Source organism: Megascapheus bottae, chromosome 15, assembly GCF_031878675.1.
Source record: "Megascapheus bottae isolate mThoBot1 chromosome 15, mThoBot2.hap1, whole genome shotgun sequence".
In the NCBI taxonomy this organism is placed as follows: Eukaryota; Metazoa; Chordata; class Mammalia; order Rodentia; family Geomyidae; genus Megascapheus; species Megascapheus bottae.
The window spans coordinates 6,320,422-6,339,785 of record NC_143523.1 but is presented as its reverse complement, the minus strand read 5'-3'; the positions used below and the strand labels follow the sequence as shown (position 1 = coordinate 6,339,785).

The following is a 19,364-nucleotide window of genomic DNA, read 5'->3' as shown; positions in this document are numbered from 1 at the left end:
AAACATAAAACCACCTACCTCAAAAGCTACATGCTACACAATTCCCTATACCCAATTCCCTTTAAAACAAATTACACAGAGCAGACAGTCAGTTGCCATGAATTGGGAACTGACCAAAGGGCACGGGCTATAAAGAAGCAAGTTTTGATGGTCAGCAGTATTTCTATGATACAGCTGAGCAGGACTGCACACCCATGAACGCATGAATAGCTGATGAAATCTGGACACATGCAGTGGCTTCTTCCTGATTTTCTCATTGTACCTCAGTTACGGGAAATGCCAACACCAGAGGAGGAAAGTGAGGGAGACAAGAGCCCTTCTCCCTGTGTGTTTGTTTACACTTTCCTGTGAACCCATAATTATTTCATCTTTTTTGAATTTTATTTAGACATTTATTTGCTACTGAAAATTATGCTAATGCATCAAAAATTCTCCATTTCTTACAGTTTAAACTCTTGAAAACCAGAAAATCAGTCAAACATCTTCCCTAATCAGCCAGTAGCGTCTCCCTGCTTTCAAATGACCATTTCTCCTCTGCTAAACTTTAGGCAACAAATTGCCAATTGGCATTGAGGTAGAAAAAGATCTGTCCCCAGGGACCAAGTGGAGAGAAAGGGAACGGGAGGGGGAACAGTGTCCAGAAAAGAAATGTACTTTTTACCTGGCTTATAAAACTGAAACCCTGGGCCTGGAGTTTACCCTAGTGGTAGAGTGCTTGTCTATCGTGCACAAAGGCCGGGGTTCGATTCCTTGGTACCACATACGTAGAAAAAAAGCTAGAAATGGTGCTGTGGCTCAAGTGGTAGAGCTCTAGCCTTGAGAAAGTCCAAGGACAGTGCCCAGGCCCTGAGCTCAAGGCTCAGGACTGGCAAAAAAAAAACCCAAACTATAACCCCTCTGTACATTACCTTGATTTTATTTTTGCCAGTCCTGGGGCTTAAACTCAGGGCCTGGGCATTGTCTCTGAGCTTCTTTTTGCTCAACCATTTGAGCCACAGAGCCTCTTCCAGTTTTTTCTATTTATGTGGTACTAAGGAATTGAACCCAGGGTTTCATGCATGCTAGGCAAGGACTCTTTGAGAGGTAAGTTAAAGAGAGAAACTTTGTACTTCTGGGATCATTTCATGTACCTCGTAAAACCATCTATTATTCAGAAGTGTCATCAACTTGGGAGAGTTCTAGTTTAAAATTTCACAACCTCTCCCAAACTTGCTCTAAAAAAAAAACCTCATAAAACTGCAAGAAAGGAAAGACTTCCAACAATGCTTCAACTTAGTACTAGATATGGAAGAATATTTACCATGTGTGAGTCAGATGAAGATGGTTGAGGGAGAAAATAGAGATTTCTCAGAGGAGGAACCTACAAAAAGCATTATCCCTCTCTTACTGTGTGCCTCCAGTTTGAAACTCTGGGTCTGTAGCAACTAGAAAACTAAACACCATCTCTCAACTCCATATATGATTTTCTGGGATGGCAGGGGATGGATGACCTGTCCACCCAGTCAACTCTCTACAACTACTGGCATTATAAATTCTCAGAAAACAACTGGCGAGATGGCGGCAGGGGACAGTACATTGCCATATCAATGGACAGGAACACTGACTGATATCAAGCTTTGCAGGTAATTCAGGGTCTCTCAAGTATGCCCTAAGATGGAAACATCAGAAACCAGCAATAAAGAAGTGGTTGTCACTACAGAAGAGCACAAATGTACAAGAGATTAAAGGCTGCTGGAAATGGGAACTGCACTGTGCTAGGTGAGGAGAGAGATGCATGTGGACTTGGTCAACTGCACATCTGAGGAAAGGCCCTGACTGTCCCCAAGGGAGAAAATCTGACTGGCTCTTAACCTCACTCAAAGATGAATAAAAAGAAAATACTACTGTGCAGAAGAAGAACAAAAAGTCTTCCAAAAGAATATAAAATATGGGTTCACCACTCAAAGAATTCTGAGAAATAATGTAACCTTCAAAGCGATTTGTTATGATTAACCAGGGAAAAGGTTTTATCAGAAATGATCCATTCTAAGTATTCACCATATCTTCACATACTGAGATTAAAATACCTGTGATAGTTTTGTAAATATTTAAAATAAATCCACCTATCAAGAAAATTTTTTTAATGCAAGGAAGAAAAACAATCCAAAAAGAGAAACCTACTCTTTTTGAAATAAGATCTTTGGTGTTAGAACAGAGGGGACCAGACCATAAGACAGAAATATAGGGAAATGAAAAGGAGGCAATCCGGGGAGGCTTCCTGGATGCAGAATTGTAGAATACCAGTGTTCTAAGACAGGGGCTGGCACGCTACAGCCCACACGATCACCAGATCACTACCTGCTTTGGTAAATGGCCATGAGACAAGATTGGATTTTAAATTCTGTTACGGTCTACATTTTGCATGTTTCTATGAGTATTCACGTAACCATCTTGATTGTGCCTCTTAGGCACTAAAACATAAAATATATGCGATCTAATTCTCTTAAAAAGTTCTTGTTGATTCCAAATGACAGGTTGGACACACATCTGTGCCACTCACTGCCCAATTCCTTGGGCCACAGACCGGGGTACGAATATGTAGAAATAAACAAGGCCTCTTCAGCCTTTGGCTCTGCACTGGCCACGGGGTCCCCTCTTACTTTTTGTCTTAAATGTGACGTACGGAAAGGCCGGAGTCAAGGAGCCCTCATCATTTTAGAAAGGAACTAAAAAGATGCATCCATGTAAAAAAGGATAGACCTAGAAAGAGATGAAGAAGCAAGCCAAGAATTCAAGCAACCTTGTAGGCTGTTTTATAGCAACGCTGAAATGTATCTCAACTGCCCCAGGTAGGTAACACGGTGACCTAATCACAGAAACAGACTCTGCCCTTCAGCCCAAAGCTGCACTGCCCTCCACCCGTAGGACATCTGTAAGCACCCCTGTATTAACCTCCCCCTTGGAGCAAGAAGAAGTAGACATTAGTACTGACCACCACGTTGGACAGGAAGGAGTGGACATCCGTGGCAGCCGTCTCCATCAAGGCCCCCTCCTGTAGCCCAAGGAGATACCTCAAGGTGCCTCCCTTGCTCTCCTGAGCACGTCCTGCTGCATGTCCATCATCCCCAGCACCTCCACCCGCCCCCTGGGCAGCCGCCACAGACACACAGCAGGGACTCCCAGCTGTCTTCCCTCCACCGCCTCTCCTTATTTTACATACAAGAGTTTCTACAGGTCAAAATCAGATGTAGAACACCCAGTGACTCACAGCCAGGATGTTTGTCCTGGAGGAAAGTGGCCCTGCCCTGAGGAAATATGGTTCCAGGTCAGGAGAGCAACTCTAAATGGGCCAGGAGGGTGAGGAAGCTGGCAGAAGAGGGCAACTTTGAACCTGCGGAATGTGTGTGCATGCGCGCGCACATGCGAGAGTGTGTGTGTGTGTGTGTGTGTGTGTGTGTGTGTGTGTGTGTGTGTGCATGTATCTATGTAAAACTAGACCTCAGAAATCTTCCTAGAAATGCCTCCCCAAATTTTAATAATATCCAATTCTGTGAATAAAGAACTAAGACAATTCAATCCAACTCTTTTGCCTAAACTGCTAAAAAAAAAAAAAATCTGGACACAATATGTTCGAGAACAAGTTTGAAAGCATATAAGAATTCACAAGACAGCAAAGGATGATCAGGCCCAGATCTGGTTGCAGAAAAAATCCAGAGCGCCCCTGAGGCTAGGTGCCCCGCCAACTCAGCCCTGTGGCATCTGTGATCCTGAACAAACAACGATACCTTCTCACTTGAGGGGAAGAAACCCTAAATACCATAGCATCGGGGTGGGCCCCAAAACCCAGCTCAACATCACATTGTACCCTCAAAATACCCCGCCATCAGTGTGGTCCTTGCAGTTGGCAGAAAGTATGGTACTTGCCTGCCCACTTTAGATGAAGACACATTTCATCCTGTAGGTGATTTCAGAAAGTTCATTATTGTTGACTTCTGGTTTTATATGCAAATGTAGTTTGCTTTACCTATGATTTCTTTGATGACAAGGTCTTGATTAGAGATATAGTCTCCATCATTACATTGTGCCTAAGGGAACATACAAATCCCCTTTGTGACAATAAGCTCAGTGACACAGTTTATGGGCTCACGAGGCAGCAGAAATTAGGCTGTCCCTGTAAATACAAATTCATGAAATGCTCTGCTTATTTTAAGCAGCCCTGCCAGCAAAAGTCTGGGACCAGAGAATCTCTGACTCAAATCTCTGTTTTGCTTCTTACGAGTTGTGCAGCCCCAGGCACCTAATCTGCTTTACTGAGCCTCATTTTCCTCACTTATAAAATTGATGATGATGATGATGATGATGATATGACAATGATACTCATAATATTCAGAGGGGCACCAAACATGTCCAACACTAGACCTGGCAATTACTAAGTATCTCGAAACTCGCTGTTTCCATTTGACAATCCGTGACATACATATGCCTTAATTCAGGCATCAATACTGCTATACAATAAGCTTCCCAGAAGATTCAGAGTAAGAACGCATTTATGTTTCCCTTTCCTGGAGAATGTGCAGATATTAGCATTTTCTAGCTGGTTGGAAATCTTTTTAGTAAAAAGAAACATAATTAGTAGATGGCTTCAAAGTAACTTCATGATGACCACATCATATGATAGAAGGATGATTGAAATTGTTATAATTCCATTGTCTTGTAGGTTCTTTTTGAGTGATATTTTCCTAGTATTGTCAACATGGTTAAAAGGTTAAATATTTAGGCTGAAGAGAACTGTGAGTGGCTGCCCAAATACTAGAGAAATAGCTATATTTGTCTTTTCTATCATAAGTGGAAAGGACAAGTTCAGATCCCATAAATGCTAACCTCTTCCTGGATATCCAACAAAATAACGTTTAAAACAATTTCAAATGTGCAAGTCTCTTGAAGCCAATATTTGACAAGTAACTTCTTGTACTGCAATTCCATGGCTTTTAATTTAAAAAGGAAAAGAACACTGGTTGTTTCTCACTAGCATTAGCAGGAAGCTACCAGGATATTGTAGTTTAGAATAATGAAGAGACGATATTAGTGACACAGCTGTTAATAATAGTAATAGTTATGGCTACTGGGCCACAGTTTGTGAACCCAGAACTAAACCTTGGAACATTCTAAGGTAAATTATTGCAACACCAGGTATGCCATGGAATTATTACACACAGGTATGACATGGAATCATTTAGAGAGGACATGATCTTTGACCCTAAAAAGCCCTTGGATCCATTTGAGACATGCATGCATGCATGACAGTAGACAGCTGTGGACCCACAGAAAAGACCCTGATTTGGGGGTGGGAGGGAGGCATGTCCAAGGGTAGGGAGAGCCACCAAGGTTCAAGATATTCAGGAATGACTTGAGCAAACCATCAGGAAGCTCTGGCTGGGATGACAGGGTGTCTCGTGGAAGTGTGGGCGTTGGGGCACACCTCCACCCCCACACAGTGGCTCAGAATGGACACAGTCTAGGCAGCCCCACACGTGTGGGGGCTGGACAGCTGCACGAGGGGCCTGAGCTTCCCTGGACAGGTGGCTAGAGGTGGCACCGACTCTCCAGGAGTTTCACTTACTCTCTCGGGGATCTTCTGGGGCCACCGGAAGACGGTGATCACCCCCAGCCGCCTTCTCAAGACCCTTGCTCCTCTGGCCTTTCCTGCTGCTACTTCTCCCTAAAAATAGAGAAAAAGATGCCTTGACTTACAGTGAAAGGAAAAGAGACATCAAACCAGCTACCCAAGAAAATAAATAGTATAATAAAAGCAATGTACACCTGAAACCATGGCGAGCCTGCAAAATGCTCTTGGCTCTGCGTTCAGAGACACGGTCATCAATACACAGTTGATGGACTGGAAATGGAAGTCTGATCTCAACACCAGAGCTGGTGTCCCCATGCTGGATGTCTCGCACCACTCTCCAGCTCCCACCTGGGGCACTGGGGGTGACCGTGGTGCCCACCAACTGGAGTGGTGCCTCGCTGTGGCCAGGAAGCACACTGTGTGCAGCCACAACCCTTCCAGCTTCTCTCCCCACCAAGCCACTCTCTGCCTCAGCAGCACTGGTCTCCTTCCAGGGGAAAAAAAAAATTAAGGAAAGGAGGAAGGGAGGGAGAGAGGGAGGGTCATGTCAGTGAATAACCAAACACACAAAAACAAGAGGTGGCAGGCTTTAGAAAAATAGAATTCAAGAACAATAGCCTAGGGGCCGGGAGCTTAACCTCATGGTAGAGTGCTCGCCTAGCATGCATGAAGCCCTGGATTCAATTCCTTGGTACCACATACACAGAAAAAGCTGGAAGTGGTGCCGTGGCTCAAGGGGCAGGGCGCTAGCCTTGAGCAAAATGTGTCCACGGACAGTGCCCAGGCTCTGAGTTCAAGCCCCAGGACTGACAAAAAATAGCCTAATACTTAAAAGAGATATTAAAATGAAAGTTGAAATATCAACAAAAAGCCTGAGGCTTCAGCTTGTACCAAGGAATAAAACCACTTCTCATTATTCAACAGTAACCCCGGCGTTAAAAAGAACATTTGCTAAGAAAACCCTAAATCCTCCAGAAGCCAGTGTACGGAAGGTGAGGTGCATCTCATCCCGGCACCAGTCCTGCTCTTGTGTGCAGGACTATCCTGGCTGGTCACCATGGGAGAGGCCACCCCTGAAAACACCGGCTGAGCGTCCACCAAGGCCTGGGTTATTTAACAACACTGGCAGCAGGAATGTTGGAGATGCATGAGTCTCATTTGGCAGAAAGATAGGACATGTTACAAAAAATATATCTTCTTTATAAAATATGTTTAGAAAAAGCCAACATGCAGGGAATGAATGTTCTATTTCAGGCCTTCCCAGGAGACTGTGCTCACTGCAAGCCGCCTCTCAGCCAGGGTCGTCTCCCTGCCGTGCTGGCACAGACTTAAAGTGTGACAATCTGACCCAAGTGAACGCTTCAGCCCAGTAATGTGGACAAGAGTTCACTTAGCACTGGAGAGAAAAGCCCAGAGGCTTGGATCCCCTGCTGGACCAATACATGTGAAGCTGAGTCCCCTGTGGGGGTCACGGCCCCGGCCTAGCCATCTCTTCACTCTCAGAGGAGAGCAGTGGTCAGGAGCAGCCAGCTGACGAGGGCTCAGTCTCAGCATCCTCCCTGTCGTCCTGCCCCCGAGCAGGGCCTGAACATGTACCTCTCTGCCTCACATCTTCAGAAGAGAAAGACGGGAGGCCTGACTGGACAGAAAGTCATAAGGGACTCGGAGCCAGAGCTGAGATCTGAAGATCACGGTTTGAAGCCAGACTAAGCAAGAATCTATGAGACTCTTGTTAACCTGCAAAACACTGCAAGTGGAGCTGTGGCAAACGTGATAGAGAACCAGACTTCAGCATAAAAGCTAAGGGAACGCCGGGTGCTGTGGCTCACACCTTCAGTCCCAGCTACTCAGGAGGCTGTGCTCAGGGACAGCGCCCAGGCCAAGCATGCCCAGGCTAAGTTCAAGCCCTATGATACACACACACACACACACACACACACACACACACACACACACACACACAAGCTAAGGGATAGTGCCCAGGCTTTACGTCCAAGCCCCTGCAGCAGAACAAAAAATAAAATAAAATAAAACAAATACAAAAATAGATGACTTCTGTCTTTTCATAACCAATACCATCTTCCCATCTACACATCACAAAGCTCTATTGCAGGTACTAACTGCTAATGTATAATATGCTTCTCAGTTTATCAGATATTCTCATCTAGAAGGCAATAGCCGACCTTGGCAAGGATCTACTGGAGGCAGGAACAGCATTTTGCAGAGGGGAACAGAGTGAGGAAGAGGACTACTTAGAGCCACGGTAGAGCCCGGGGGTGACAGAGCTGGAGGCTGACTGGCGACCTGAGCCCTTCCCAGCCAGCATGGAGCCTCTTCCGAAGGCTCTAACAAGAAGGCGACATATGGCCTGTACAGATGAAAGAAGAAGAAGAATGGAAACAGTGTTCAGAGAAGGAGCCAGAATCAAATCAACATCTCCATCTAGGCCGCGTGACAAAACAGAATTCCTTAAAAGTAGCAAAGTGAACTGCCAATGCAGGCCACATGTTCTATTCTGGTCTATGGTGATAAATATAATTCCTCTGGGTTAATAGAAAACTATTTTTCCCCTCTCTATACAAGGAGCTTACAGTAGCGAACCACCCCCTCCCATCCCAGAAACTCAAAACCCATTCGCTTTCCTCCAGTTCTACATTCTGCCAGGAAATTCCAGTCCAAAGGGGCTTGCATTCCCCCTGAAGGAGGGGCCAAGCCCAGCCCTCTCGTCATCATCGTCCTTGCCTAGTTCTTACTGAAGAAACTCACACTGAGAGAAAAAAGCCAGTAAGTGGGGTGTTCTGAGACTTTCCCAGAAATGTAAAGTAAAGGCCTCTCTCCCCAGAAATGGAGCTTAGAGTCCTCAAGTGAGATAACAGCTACTCGAAAAGCCTGAACAACAGCAGTTAGACATTGCTGGCCCATAGGGATGAGAAGAAGGGCTGCCCAGATGTGGGGAGGAAGGGCCCCTATACCGGGATAGGCAGATCCCAGAGGGCCTGGGAAGCCTGGAGCTGGCTTAGAGGCCACCCTCACATGCAGTCATGTTGGCCATGTTTGCAGGAAGGGAGGCTGAGAGGCAGACAGGGACCACCGAGGACAATCTCCTGAAGGCTTCCTACCGGGGCCAGTCCAAAATCCATCACTACCCAGGCCCTGCCCAATCCTCTTCTCTGTCTCTCTCAGGCAGGCTGGCTAGCCCCTCCCCTGCAGGCCAACCTTCCAGGCAGAAGACTCCATCCCACTGGGGCGTTAGGGTGATCTGTCAGGCCATACACCACCCTCTCCATGGTCTGCTGTCACCATCCTCACATACAACCAGATGAATCTCTTGCCTTTAATATGAGTCTTTTATCTTCATAGCATCTGCAGTGGGCATGTGTGCACTGGCACGTGCAGGGCACCCTTGTGCTTGACTGCTTGAGTTTTGGTTGTACCTAAAGCCCCAGGCTAAGGCAAGAAGGCTTGGATTGTAGGAATACTCTCAAGAGATGGTTTCAGGTGGAATAGGAAGGGAAAGAGAAGGCCAAGACTCTGGGTGCATTGCCTGGGGATTCAAGAAACAAGATGCTTCCCTCCAAGCCTGGGTGGCTGGGTACTGGCTCCCTTAAGTCCCATGGGTCCTATTGCCTGTACACCACTGGGAGAAATCAGCTTGGCAGAAGTCCCATGTGCCCACAACTGCCCACAGACAGATGTGAGCCCAGACAGCTCCAAATCCTGAACAAGCTTAACATGACGCCCCACCCATGACTAGCACAGCCTAGGCAACTGCGCCATCAGGGACTCAACTTAATATTAGAAGGTATTCTACATATGCCGTGGGTAGCTGGAAGGCTAAGGTCAAATGAGATCACCAGACCCTCCCCTGCAGCCCAAGAATTCACATTTTGTACACTTTATGACTTTGGAGGGACAGCTGCAGAAGTAAGGTTCTGAGAGGGCCACAAAAGGCAGAGCCTGCCATTGCTAGGGTTGCCAAGTTGAGCTATGACCTCCAGAGGGAGCCACACCTCTGAATCCAGGCCTAGGAGCCAGGCCACCTGAGTCTCTGCCCCAAAGGCACTGACCACCTGAGATCTGACAATCGCAGACACAGACACTGTGACACTCCGGGAAACACAGGACTAGTTTCCTAAACCACAGCATGCAAGCTGACTTTCATCCCTGGTTAGGTCCCCCACCCTTTGCGATCCAGGCAGAAGTCCTGGTTTCTGGAACTGTGGGCACAGGCGGGAGGGGATGTGCCAGCTCTGAGCTGACTTTGGAAAGCATTTTGGAAAGGGCGGTGGTGCCTTAGAAAGCTGATGCTTTTTATAATGCATCTTTCCCTTGGAACCTAGCGAGGAACTGACCTGAAGGAAACACCCAGATTTAACTCTTAAGCAAACATGTGATCTGATGTAAGGTTTGTCATGCAGCATGGAGGCAGGCTTTTAAAATACATGTTGAAATATTTACAGGCACATTCTCCTAAGCCTCACACTCCAGCTTTGCCTAAGAGCTGACATTTCTACCCAAAGGCTGAATTGCACAACACCAGCAAAGAGAAGAAACATAAGAGTAAAAGGAGTTCTCTCCACCTGCACTCAGCTGTGCACACAACAGAAAGAGCTTTGTCTACAGCCTGGTCTGCTCAAAGACCAACTTCAGTTTTCCCCTTCCCCCATGGCTGGGGCACAACACAACCCAAGATGCAAACTGGACCATTGTGGCACAAATGTGCAAACAGACTTGGCCCACTGCCCAGTCTGAAAACTCCCAGGTCTTCAAGCAGGAGTGTGCCTATTAGCACAATAGTGCTTTCTGGCCAGTGTTTAAAAAAAAAAAAAGTGCCACCATCAGAACAAGCAAAAGCTCAGATGTAAAGGCTTCCTATGTGAGCCAGCTTCTAAACTAAGGGGGCAGCAAATGGAGGAGAAATAGAATCTTCAAATCATACCTTCAGTCTTATTGCTTTGTTTCATTATTGCTGAGGTGTGGAACGGAAAGGTAGGTGAGTCATGTATGAACTCAGTTCCATTTTCTCTAGAAAATGCATGGTCACCATCCAAAGTGGTAAATTTGGAAGTGTTGTACAAAGCAAAGCACACCTCAGATCTACTCACATGACCTCTGTGGGATGCTTACCATATAATCAAAACTGAGGCTCATTCCCTGAACCCCAAAGCACCCAGTGGCAGCTGAAGCTAGATGCAAGCTGCCATATGAGGAAGACCATTCTAGCAGTGAGTACTGTCCATCTCATGACAGGGCAACCCAGTTGGGGAGATTCCGTCCATCTGTGGAAGGGCATAGCAGAGGCTGAGAAGCCAGCTGTTGGAATTCTGCCATGGACAGACTCTGTACTTGACCCATTCAGTTCCTTCAAGGTCAAGTTCTACTGACACTCACAAGGACTTCAGAACTTCCATGATAACCACACCCTTTGAACTTCAAAAGAGGATTCTACAGTTCTATATCCTGATAAACATACACATATGTGCATGCACATGTGTAAAAGCTAGTGGACTGTGACTAACACTGTAATCTAGTTGGCAATGTTTACAGCTATCAGTGTCCTGGTATCCATACCATAAGCCGAAGTCATTCTCAGTCTCCTGAAAGTATGTGCCCACATGTCGGGAAATGTCTGGTGAGGACAACTGGGGGTGGGATGTTACTAGGTCAAGACCAGAGATATTGCCCAACGTCCTACAACACAGTACCAATCTTCCTCTGTACATGCCCCCAGTTAGTCCAAGCATCAAGTGTGCCAAGGCCGAGAAATCCTGTAGGATAGTCGTGTAACCTTGGTCATGGGAGTGAATGTGCAAAGGGAGGAGCCTGTGTGACACGTCAACATATTGTTTTTGCAATTTCTTGTATGTCATTATTCTAAAATAAAACCTTAAGCAATAGTTTTAAATACTCCATTCTCTTCCATATATGGAGACTCTATTTGTCTCCCTCTCATGGAAAATGTAGGATAGTTTGGGTACCCAGTATTCAAATTGCTTGGGACCAGGAGTATTTTGAATATACCAAGTTTTTAATTAGGATGATATTTCATATACACAGTGAGGCATCTTGGGAATGTACTCAAATCTAAACATGAATTCATTTGTGCTTCATATCTGCCTTATACACAAAGCCTGGAAGGAAGGATCTTGGTACGATAACTTTAAGGCTTTTGTACCTGAGCTGGCGTTCAGGGGGTGGAAATTCTCACTGGTGACACCATGTTGGTACTCAAAATGTTTTGGATTTTGGGGCATTCTGGCTTTGGGATGTGCAGGTACCCCATACTCTCAATTAGTCCAAATACTCCATTCTCCAAGTCACCTTCACCACCATCTATGACTGACATCCACAGGATGTTTCTGTAGTAGGAAGGGGTCAAAGCCAAAACTAAATCCCCAATGGCCTCTGTTCCTTCCACCAACTTCCTCCAGGAGCCTCACAAACCCCCTCCTGGGGCCCACTGAGCACAGGCGTCCTGCGTCCCTCCCATTAAGCCCAGTCTTATGCTCCCAAGAGACACCTGAAGACAACAGCTGTTAAGAGGATGCATGCGCAAGGAGCACAGCTGGAAGCCTGGGGAAGCTGCTGTTGAAAGGCTCTTTGTGTGTGTGTGTGTGTGTGTGTGTGTGTGTGCGCGCGCGCGCGCGCGCGCGCGCGTGCACGCGCGCGCGCGCATGCGTGTGTACTTAGGGCCACATACTTTCACTTAGCTATTTTGCCCAAGGCTGGCCCTCTACTTCTTGAACCACACTTCTACTTCTGCCTTTTTGCTGATCAAATGGAGATAAGAGTATCATAGAATTTCCTGCTCTGCCTGGCTTTGAAGGAGATCCTCAGATCTCAGCCTGCTGAGTAGCTATGGTGAGAGGCGTGGGTCACCAAACCAGTGCTTGACCAGAAAAGGCTTTGCAGCCATAGACAGGGATACATGTGGTGGCAGATGCTACTTCTCCTATCCTCAGATGAAGAACCTGACGCTCAGGAAGTAGAATCAGTATGTACTGAACCCTAGAGGAACCCTAGATCTGGCTAGCATACAATCTGGTGCTTTTTCCACTGCCACCCCTCTGCTGTTCCCTTTGCTGCCCCCCTAGAACCTTGTATGTGTCTCCCCACCATCTTTCTGCAGCAAATGGAAAAATCCATACATATAGATTTGATTCAAACTATCCAACTAAACAGGTCTTCATCATGGGCACAGGGGAAGGGGGTCTAAGTCTCCCAATCAGCAAGTGACCCTCGGGAAGTTACTTTCTCATCAGTAAAATCATCAAGACACCCAGCTTCTACAGCCAGAGAAAGAACAGTAAACAAGTGTGCATAAAGCACTTACAAGGAGCCCAGGTGACATACAAATGTAAGGGTCTCTTTGCACACCTATAATCAAGTCACTGTGGCCTCCCATCTCGGTTCCCGTAATTCCCTAGTCCAGATGGATTCTCACATGCCTCCTTCGCAGGGAAGACCACTGCATGACCAGTGGATTTGGTCCCCATCCTGGCCCCCCCTGCATTGACCCTTGTGGCCCTTGGGAAAAGGCCATCTCCAGCAACTACCCAGAGCCCCCACTTCTCAAGGTGTGTGATCGACCGGGCAGGACTCACTTTCCTAAGGCAGTGCTGGCAGAAACTGAGGGTGAATTTCAAAAGGCTGGGCCAGGTGGATGGGATATGGAGCTTCAGCCACCTGGGTACTCGAGGTGAGCTGATGAGGCTGCGCCATTCTGTGCATAGAGAGGGCTTGCCGCCTCACCGAGAGCAGGAGAGATGGAGGGAGCCCTTCCCAGAGGGACACCTGCCAAGTGCAGCCATCCACCCATGCTCATGGCCACAGGGAAGCGCACTCTTGAGCCCCCCCCGCCTCTGAGGCCTGAAGAAGTAACAGAGCAGAAGCAGCATCCTGGGGGGATCCTTGCCCAGGGAATGGCGAGCACGCGTGGCCCAGGAGGGGAGGGCGCAGCTCTCCAGGCGGCCGCTTCCCCAGTGCAGGGCTCCGCCACCACCTGAGAGGGAGGGCGGGGCGGGAAGGCGGGAGGCGGCCGCCCGAGGCCCGGGGCCCTGGGGAAGGCCGCGCGCCCAGGGCGCCCCCTCGGGCCGCCCAGCACAGTTACCTGGCGGGGGCGGCCGGGTGGCCGACTTCTCCCTCCCCGGCGCTGCCTTGGGCTTGGTCGCCTTCCTGGGTGGCTTGTGCTCTGGCGGGCCGAGGTCGCGCTGGGCTTCCCGGGGGCCCGAGAAGGGCTGGGGCTGGGTGCCGGGGCGCTCGCGGGACGGCGCCGGGCTCCAGAGCTCCTGCCCGTCATAGTCAGGGTCTTCGAGGGCTGTGACCCCGGCCAGGGCCAAGGCCAAGAGCGGCCAGGCCAGTGCCGGGGAGGCGGCCATGCCCACCGGCGCCGCGCCCTGCCGGGGTCGGGGTCGCCGGGAGCGCCGGGGGCGGCGGAGGCGGACGGGGGCCGGGCGCGGGCGCGGCGGACTCCGCTCCGGGCTCGGGCAGGCGCGGAGGCGGCGGGGCGCGCGGGGCGGGAGGGGCGCGAGCCGGCCGCCCCGCCCTCGCCCCCCTCCCGGGGTCTGCCCGCCCTCCGCCGCAGGTGGGGAGCTCCTCCACCCCAGATCCCCGAGGGCTGGCCGGCCAGGCCCGAGACGCGGGAGGGCGGGACCTAGGACACTTGGACATCAGCACTTCCCAGCAGGGCCCCGGTGCTTTGGGACTGAGAATGGGGACATCCCTGGGGTCTCCGGACTGGGCTCCCTGGGGGACCCCTGTTCTCCTCTCCCTGAGGCTGATTCTGACCCCCAGGGCCACCATCCACAGTCAGGAGCGGGCTGGCTCACCTGAAGGCACCTGCAGAGAACGTGCCCTGCCTCCTAGTCAGAGAATAATAAATCTTAGAAGCTCAAACACATAAGTTTTCTTTTTCTACGTCTTGGGGGGGGGGGTCATGGGACTTGAACTCTGGGCCTGGGCGCTGAGCTCTTCAGCTGAAGGCTAACGCTCTACCACATTTCCCACATCCGTGTTTTGATTTGGGAGTTTTTGTTGCTGGTGGTGGTGGTGGTGGTGGTGTGTGTGTGTGCATACGCGCGCCAGTCCAGGGGCTTGAGCACTATCTCTGAGCTTTTGTGCTCAAGGCTAGCACTTGAACCACAGTTAACTGGAGAGAAGAGTCTCCAAAAGTCTCGCAGATTTTTCCTACCTGGGCCGGCTTTGGAATAGCAATCCTCAGTTCTCACCCTCCTTAAGTTCTAAAAACCTTTTACTCCCTTCCTGGTACCTTCAAGGTAAGGAACGAAATACACACCTGCACTGAGTGTCTGGAAATCATCCAGAGACTGCCACACCACCATGTGACTCTCCACATATCCCTGGAGTCAGGAAATGAGTCCCATTCCTCACTGCATCCCTGCTCAGGCTGGCTTGTTTGTTTTCCCTGGAGAGATGCATAATTAAAGCCAGCAGAACAAACAGAATGGGAACGGATTGCACTGTGCCAATTCCACAGGGCTGCAGCCCATGGCATGGTTCCTAGAAAGCTCTCGTGTTCTCTCTCTCTGTCTCTCTCTCTGTCTCTCTCTGTCTCTCTCTCTCTCTCTCTCTCTCTCTCTCTCTCTCTCTCTCTCTCTCTGTCTCTCTCTCTCTCTCTCTGTCTCTCTCTCTCTCTGTCTCTCTGTCTCTCTGTCTCTCTCTGTCTCTCTCTCTCTCTCTCTCTCTCTCTCTCTCTCTCTCTCTCTCTCTCTCTCTCTCTCTCTCTCTTGCTCTCTCTCATTCCCTGTCTCTTTCTCTCTGCCTCCTCTACCACCTTACTGAAAATGTGTGGCACACAAAGTTCCCAAAACTGTGGAACATAAGTGGGCAAAACTGACCTCTTTCTCTTGATCTCCAAGTCTCTCTCTGTCCCCCAATTCCTGTCATCTAACTAGAGTGAGGTGGTGTCACCGCATCCTGCAGTTTCCCAAGGGCATCTGGGTCCCATCTCTCCTTTGCTTTCTGAGCCAGCTAAGTCCCAGTGACCCGTTCCTGAGCATTATCCACTAAGTGCTCTCGTCCTCTGCTTCCTCAGCCAGTCCTGGTTCATCCTGCAGATCCCGATTATGGGCATACTTCCTCAGAGGGTCTCCCGGCCTTCACCCTCTGACTTTCAGTCCACCCTGCACTCCCAGCTACCACATACTCTGCAGGTTCAAGGCCACTTTCTGACTGAAGAACCCACCAAAACCAACCCTTCCACGTGAGAATCCACACTCACTTATTCAGCCTAGAGAGCTCTATACAATCCCCAATGGGTAACCGTGGTAAGGTGCCCTCTTCACGGCCTCTGGCACAGCATTTGTGAGTTCTTTATAAACTAGTAATCATTATAATCTGTGAATTTTATACAGAAGCCAGCAGACACAGGAAAGACAGGAAATCCTTCTTGCATGACTAACCTTGGCTAAGGTTTTTCATGGCATCAGTCTGAAAGTAATTCTGAGATTGTTTTGTTCTTAACCTAATAACGTGTCCATTTTACTTCCAATGAAGAGCTGTGAGCATCTCTCCAGGGCATAAGTGAATTTTGGTAAAGTGCTGAATCTATTTAGACAGTGGCCATGCTACAAGACCAGACTCTGCAACTAGCTGGGGGCAGCCACAGGGCAAATAGGAAAGCAAAATGGCAGCTCCGATCTCACTTAAATGGCAGCTCAGATCTCACTTGGTTTCTGCATTTGTCAAAGGCAACTCATTGTTTTCTTCACTCAAGAATCTGTTAATGCTTTTCTATTAAACAAGGTTAAGCCAACGTGTATCTGTTCATTCATCCTTTAGATTCAGGATGCTGGTAAGCCAATTTTTGTTATTCAACATAAATCTGCACCTGTCAAATAATCCTCAAACACCTTACACAGCTAATAATTGCTCAGATATTTATGAACCCCATGGAGGAGATTTACAGTAAGCTGCTTGACAAGGTACAAGAGTCTGTGCAGGTCCAGGGAACATTCTGTTGAAACAAATATTGTCAAGACATCAATACTTCTGTAGCATTTTCTTCCTAACGGACTTTCACACCTGCTCATTTCCCTAATTACCCCTGAGAATTTTCCACTTTCAGGGAGAGAATGAAAATGGAATTTTTTTGAAAGATGGGTAATTTGAAAAATTAGCTGCTATATAAAGAAAAATACATACTCAGGCACAGCCATTTCTAAAAATATAATCTGGAGATGGATGCTTGGGGAGAAAGATACTGAGTTGTTATGGCAACTATGATTATAATTACGAAGCTGGAGGGTTTTTCCCGTTCATTACCATGTTGAGATGTGGCAGTTTAAATGTCAGTGTCCTTTGTAATGGCCTCAATCTCATTACTACATAATTACCCATATCATATTTAATCTTCAACATGTTTGTGCTCATCGCCATGCCCTGTAGATCTGGCATCTTTTGATAAGCCATATTCTTAGTTCATCAGTGCCCCTTTGCAACCCAGTTTGCCCCCTTGCCCTTGCCTGTATTCTGAAATCTTATTTTCAATTTGACCTTTTAGGAAAGCATGCTCAGGCATGAGCTGTTCTGAGTGTAAACAAGATGATGTGATGAAAACTGTTGAGAAACCACCCAACAGACACTTGGGAAGACGCTGAGCTCAGCAGAACCAGAGCCAGAACCAGAATCAGAGCCAGAACTAGAACCAGACATGGAAATCTTTAGATACCCAAGGTCTCTTATCACCTACTATGTGCAGGGTAACTCACAGAAATGATGATAGTTCTCCTCTCCACTAACTTTTCTGCACCATCTTCAATCTCATGCTGTCCTGGGCATGCCATGGGCTCCCTCAAGGCCCAAGGACACCAGCCAGAGGGAGGTAAGAAAATGAGAAAGAGAAGAGTGTGTATTTCTTCCCCTTTTACAACTCTACCTCATGTGGCTCCAAGAGTTCTGGTAGAGGCTGCACCCCCGTGCTGCCCTAGAGCCAATTCCTAACCCTCAACTCGGTAAGCTGTAGGTGGCGTGACTTCTGCAGGTGTAAGCCGGTGGCCACTGGTCTCTGGAGCCTCGGTGTTTCTCTTCTCCCCTCATCCCTGCCTACATCTCAGTGCTTCATTTACCTACCCAGTCTTCTGAGTTGGGCTCTGCTTCCTATTGGGTCCCAGAGAGGCAAAATCTTCCTGGATTCTGTGAAAGGAGATTAATTCTCCCCTGTCCTGCAGCTGAGGACATAGAAATGGTTGAGTCACATGCTGACAGATCTAATGAACAAATGGTTGAGTTGGTGGAAGCTCCATCTGTTTGACTGTAGAACTTCTGTTTTTATCATGTTTGCCATGGTCTCAGACCAACAGAGACTTCAGCCCACAGGGGGGCTGACTCTGAGAAGTTTTCAGACAGGCAGAGTAAGGAGCAGGAGTCCCTTGTGACAGTCAAGAGTAAGGGTGGCTTTAACCCCCTAGAAAAATCTCTAGCCTCTTCTTCTAACAAGATTGCTTAAGATTTAGTCTCTCTGCAAAGATTCTTTTAAAAGTACTTGCCAACAGAATTTAACAACTAGTCCAAAAAGTTATACACTATGATCAGGTGAGTTTTATCCCAGAGGAGCAAGGCTGGTTTCTAATACATATGTCCACAAATGTAATATACCACCTTAACAGAGCCAAAGACAAGAATCACATGAACACTCAAAGTCTTCAATGAAATTCAACATCCACTCAGGTTAAAAGCTCTAGAGAAGATAAGTATAGAAGAAGGAACATACTTTCACTCAATAAACACCAATAGCCAACGTCATACTAAATGGTAAGAAACCAAAACAGTTTCCTCTAAAATCAGTAACAAGTGGACAAGGATGTCCGTTCTCTCCACTCCTTCTCAAAATAATTCTGGAACTCCTATCCAAAGCAAATAAAACATAAATGGGGTTTGCATAGGGAAAAAAGAAGTCCAGCTATCCCTGTTTGCATATGATACAATCTTATAGCTAAAGGATCCAAGAGACTCCATTCCCAAGCTCCTGATCTATGTTAGATCATGTCTCGGGAAAAAAACTCCCTCATTAAGATCTCAGGTGTATGCCGTGCATATCATTTGTATCATTTTACCAGACAATGCACTGTGGGAATGGGGACACGCAACTGAGACAGTGTTCCATGCCACTGCCTGTGACCCCAAACCATCCACCACCTCCTGTGGAAAAAAGCTTGCCACCTTCTCCCCACTCCTGCTGGCCCAAAATTGTCCCTTGGAGCTCTCCTGCTCGGCCTGTTCCTATGCTGTGGAGCATGCCCAACTGATTCTTACTTTACTTTCCCTCCAATAAGCCTGTGCTTCTCTTGTCACCCCTGTGAGTGTCACTCAGTTCCTTCTTCGGGAACAGGGAACAACACCTGGCAGCGATCACTACACCATAACAGTGCCCAGGAATCGAGCAGAGCCTTGTGCTTGCCAGGGTACCCCTCATGTGCTTCTGTTGCCATTTGCCTTTTGAGATAGGTCTCACTAGTTTTGCCTCAGCCTCTGGAACAGCTGGATCACAGGCAGGCGCCACACTGCGCTAAACGACTACGTTCATATACTAAAACATAACAAAAACATTTTCCCTGGATGCCAGTGCTCACACCTACCATCCTAGCTGCTCAGGAGGGTGAGATCAATGCCATCCTGGGTGGGCAGGAAATTCCATAAAACTATTACCCCAATCAACCACCAACATTCCAGAAGTAGAGCTGGGGCTCAAGTGAAAGAACACTAACTTTGGACAAAAATGACCAGGGACAGTGCCTAGGCC

General features: G+C 47.9%; 1 protein-coding gene across 2 annotated transcripts in view; it reads right to left on the bottom strand.

The window, feature by feature from the left end:
* Nucleotides 1–14,055, bottom strand: part of Cpxm2 (carboxypeptidase X, M14 family member 2) — a 96,932-nt gene extending 82,877 nt beyond the window's left edge. For both annotated transcript variants that reach the window (XM_090345674.1, XM_090345675.1), the window contains exons 1-2: nucleotides 13,716–14,055; nucleotides 5,600–5,698 (exon numbers count right to left, since the gene is read on the bottom strand). In XM_090345674.1, coding sequence (XP_090201800.1) covers nucleotides 5,600–5,698; nucleotides 13,716–13,983 — 367 coding nt within the window. In that variant the 5' untranslated portion in view covers nucleotides 13,984–14,055. The remainder of the gene's footprint in view (nucleotides 1–5,599; nucleotides 5,699–13,715) is intronic.
* Nucleotides 14,056–19,364: the final 5,309 nt, after the last annotated feature.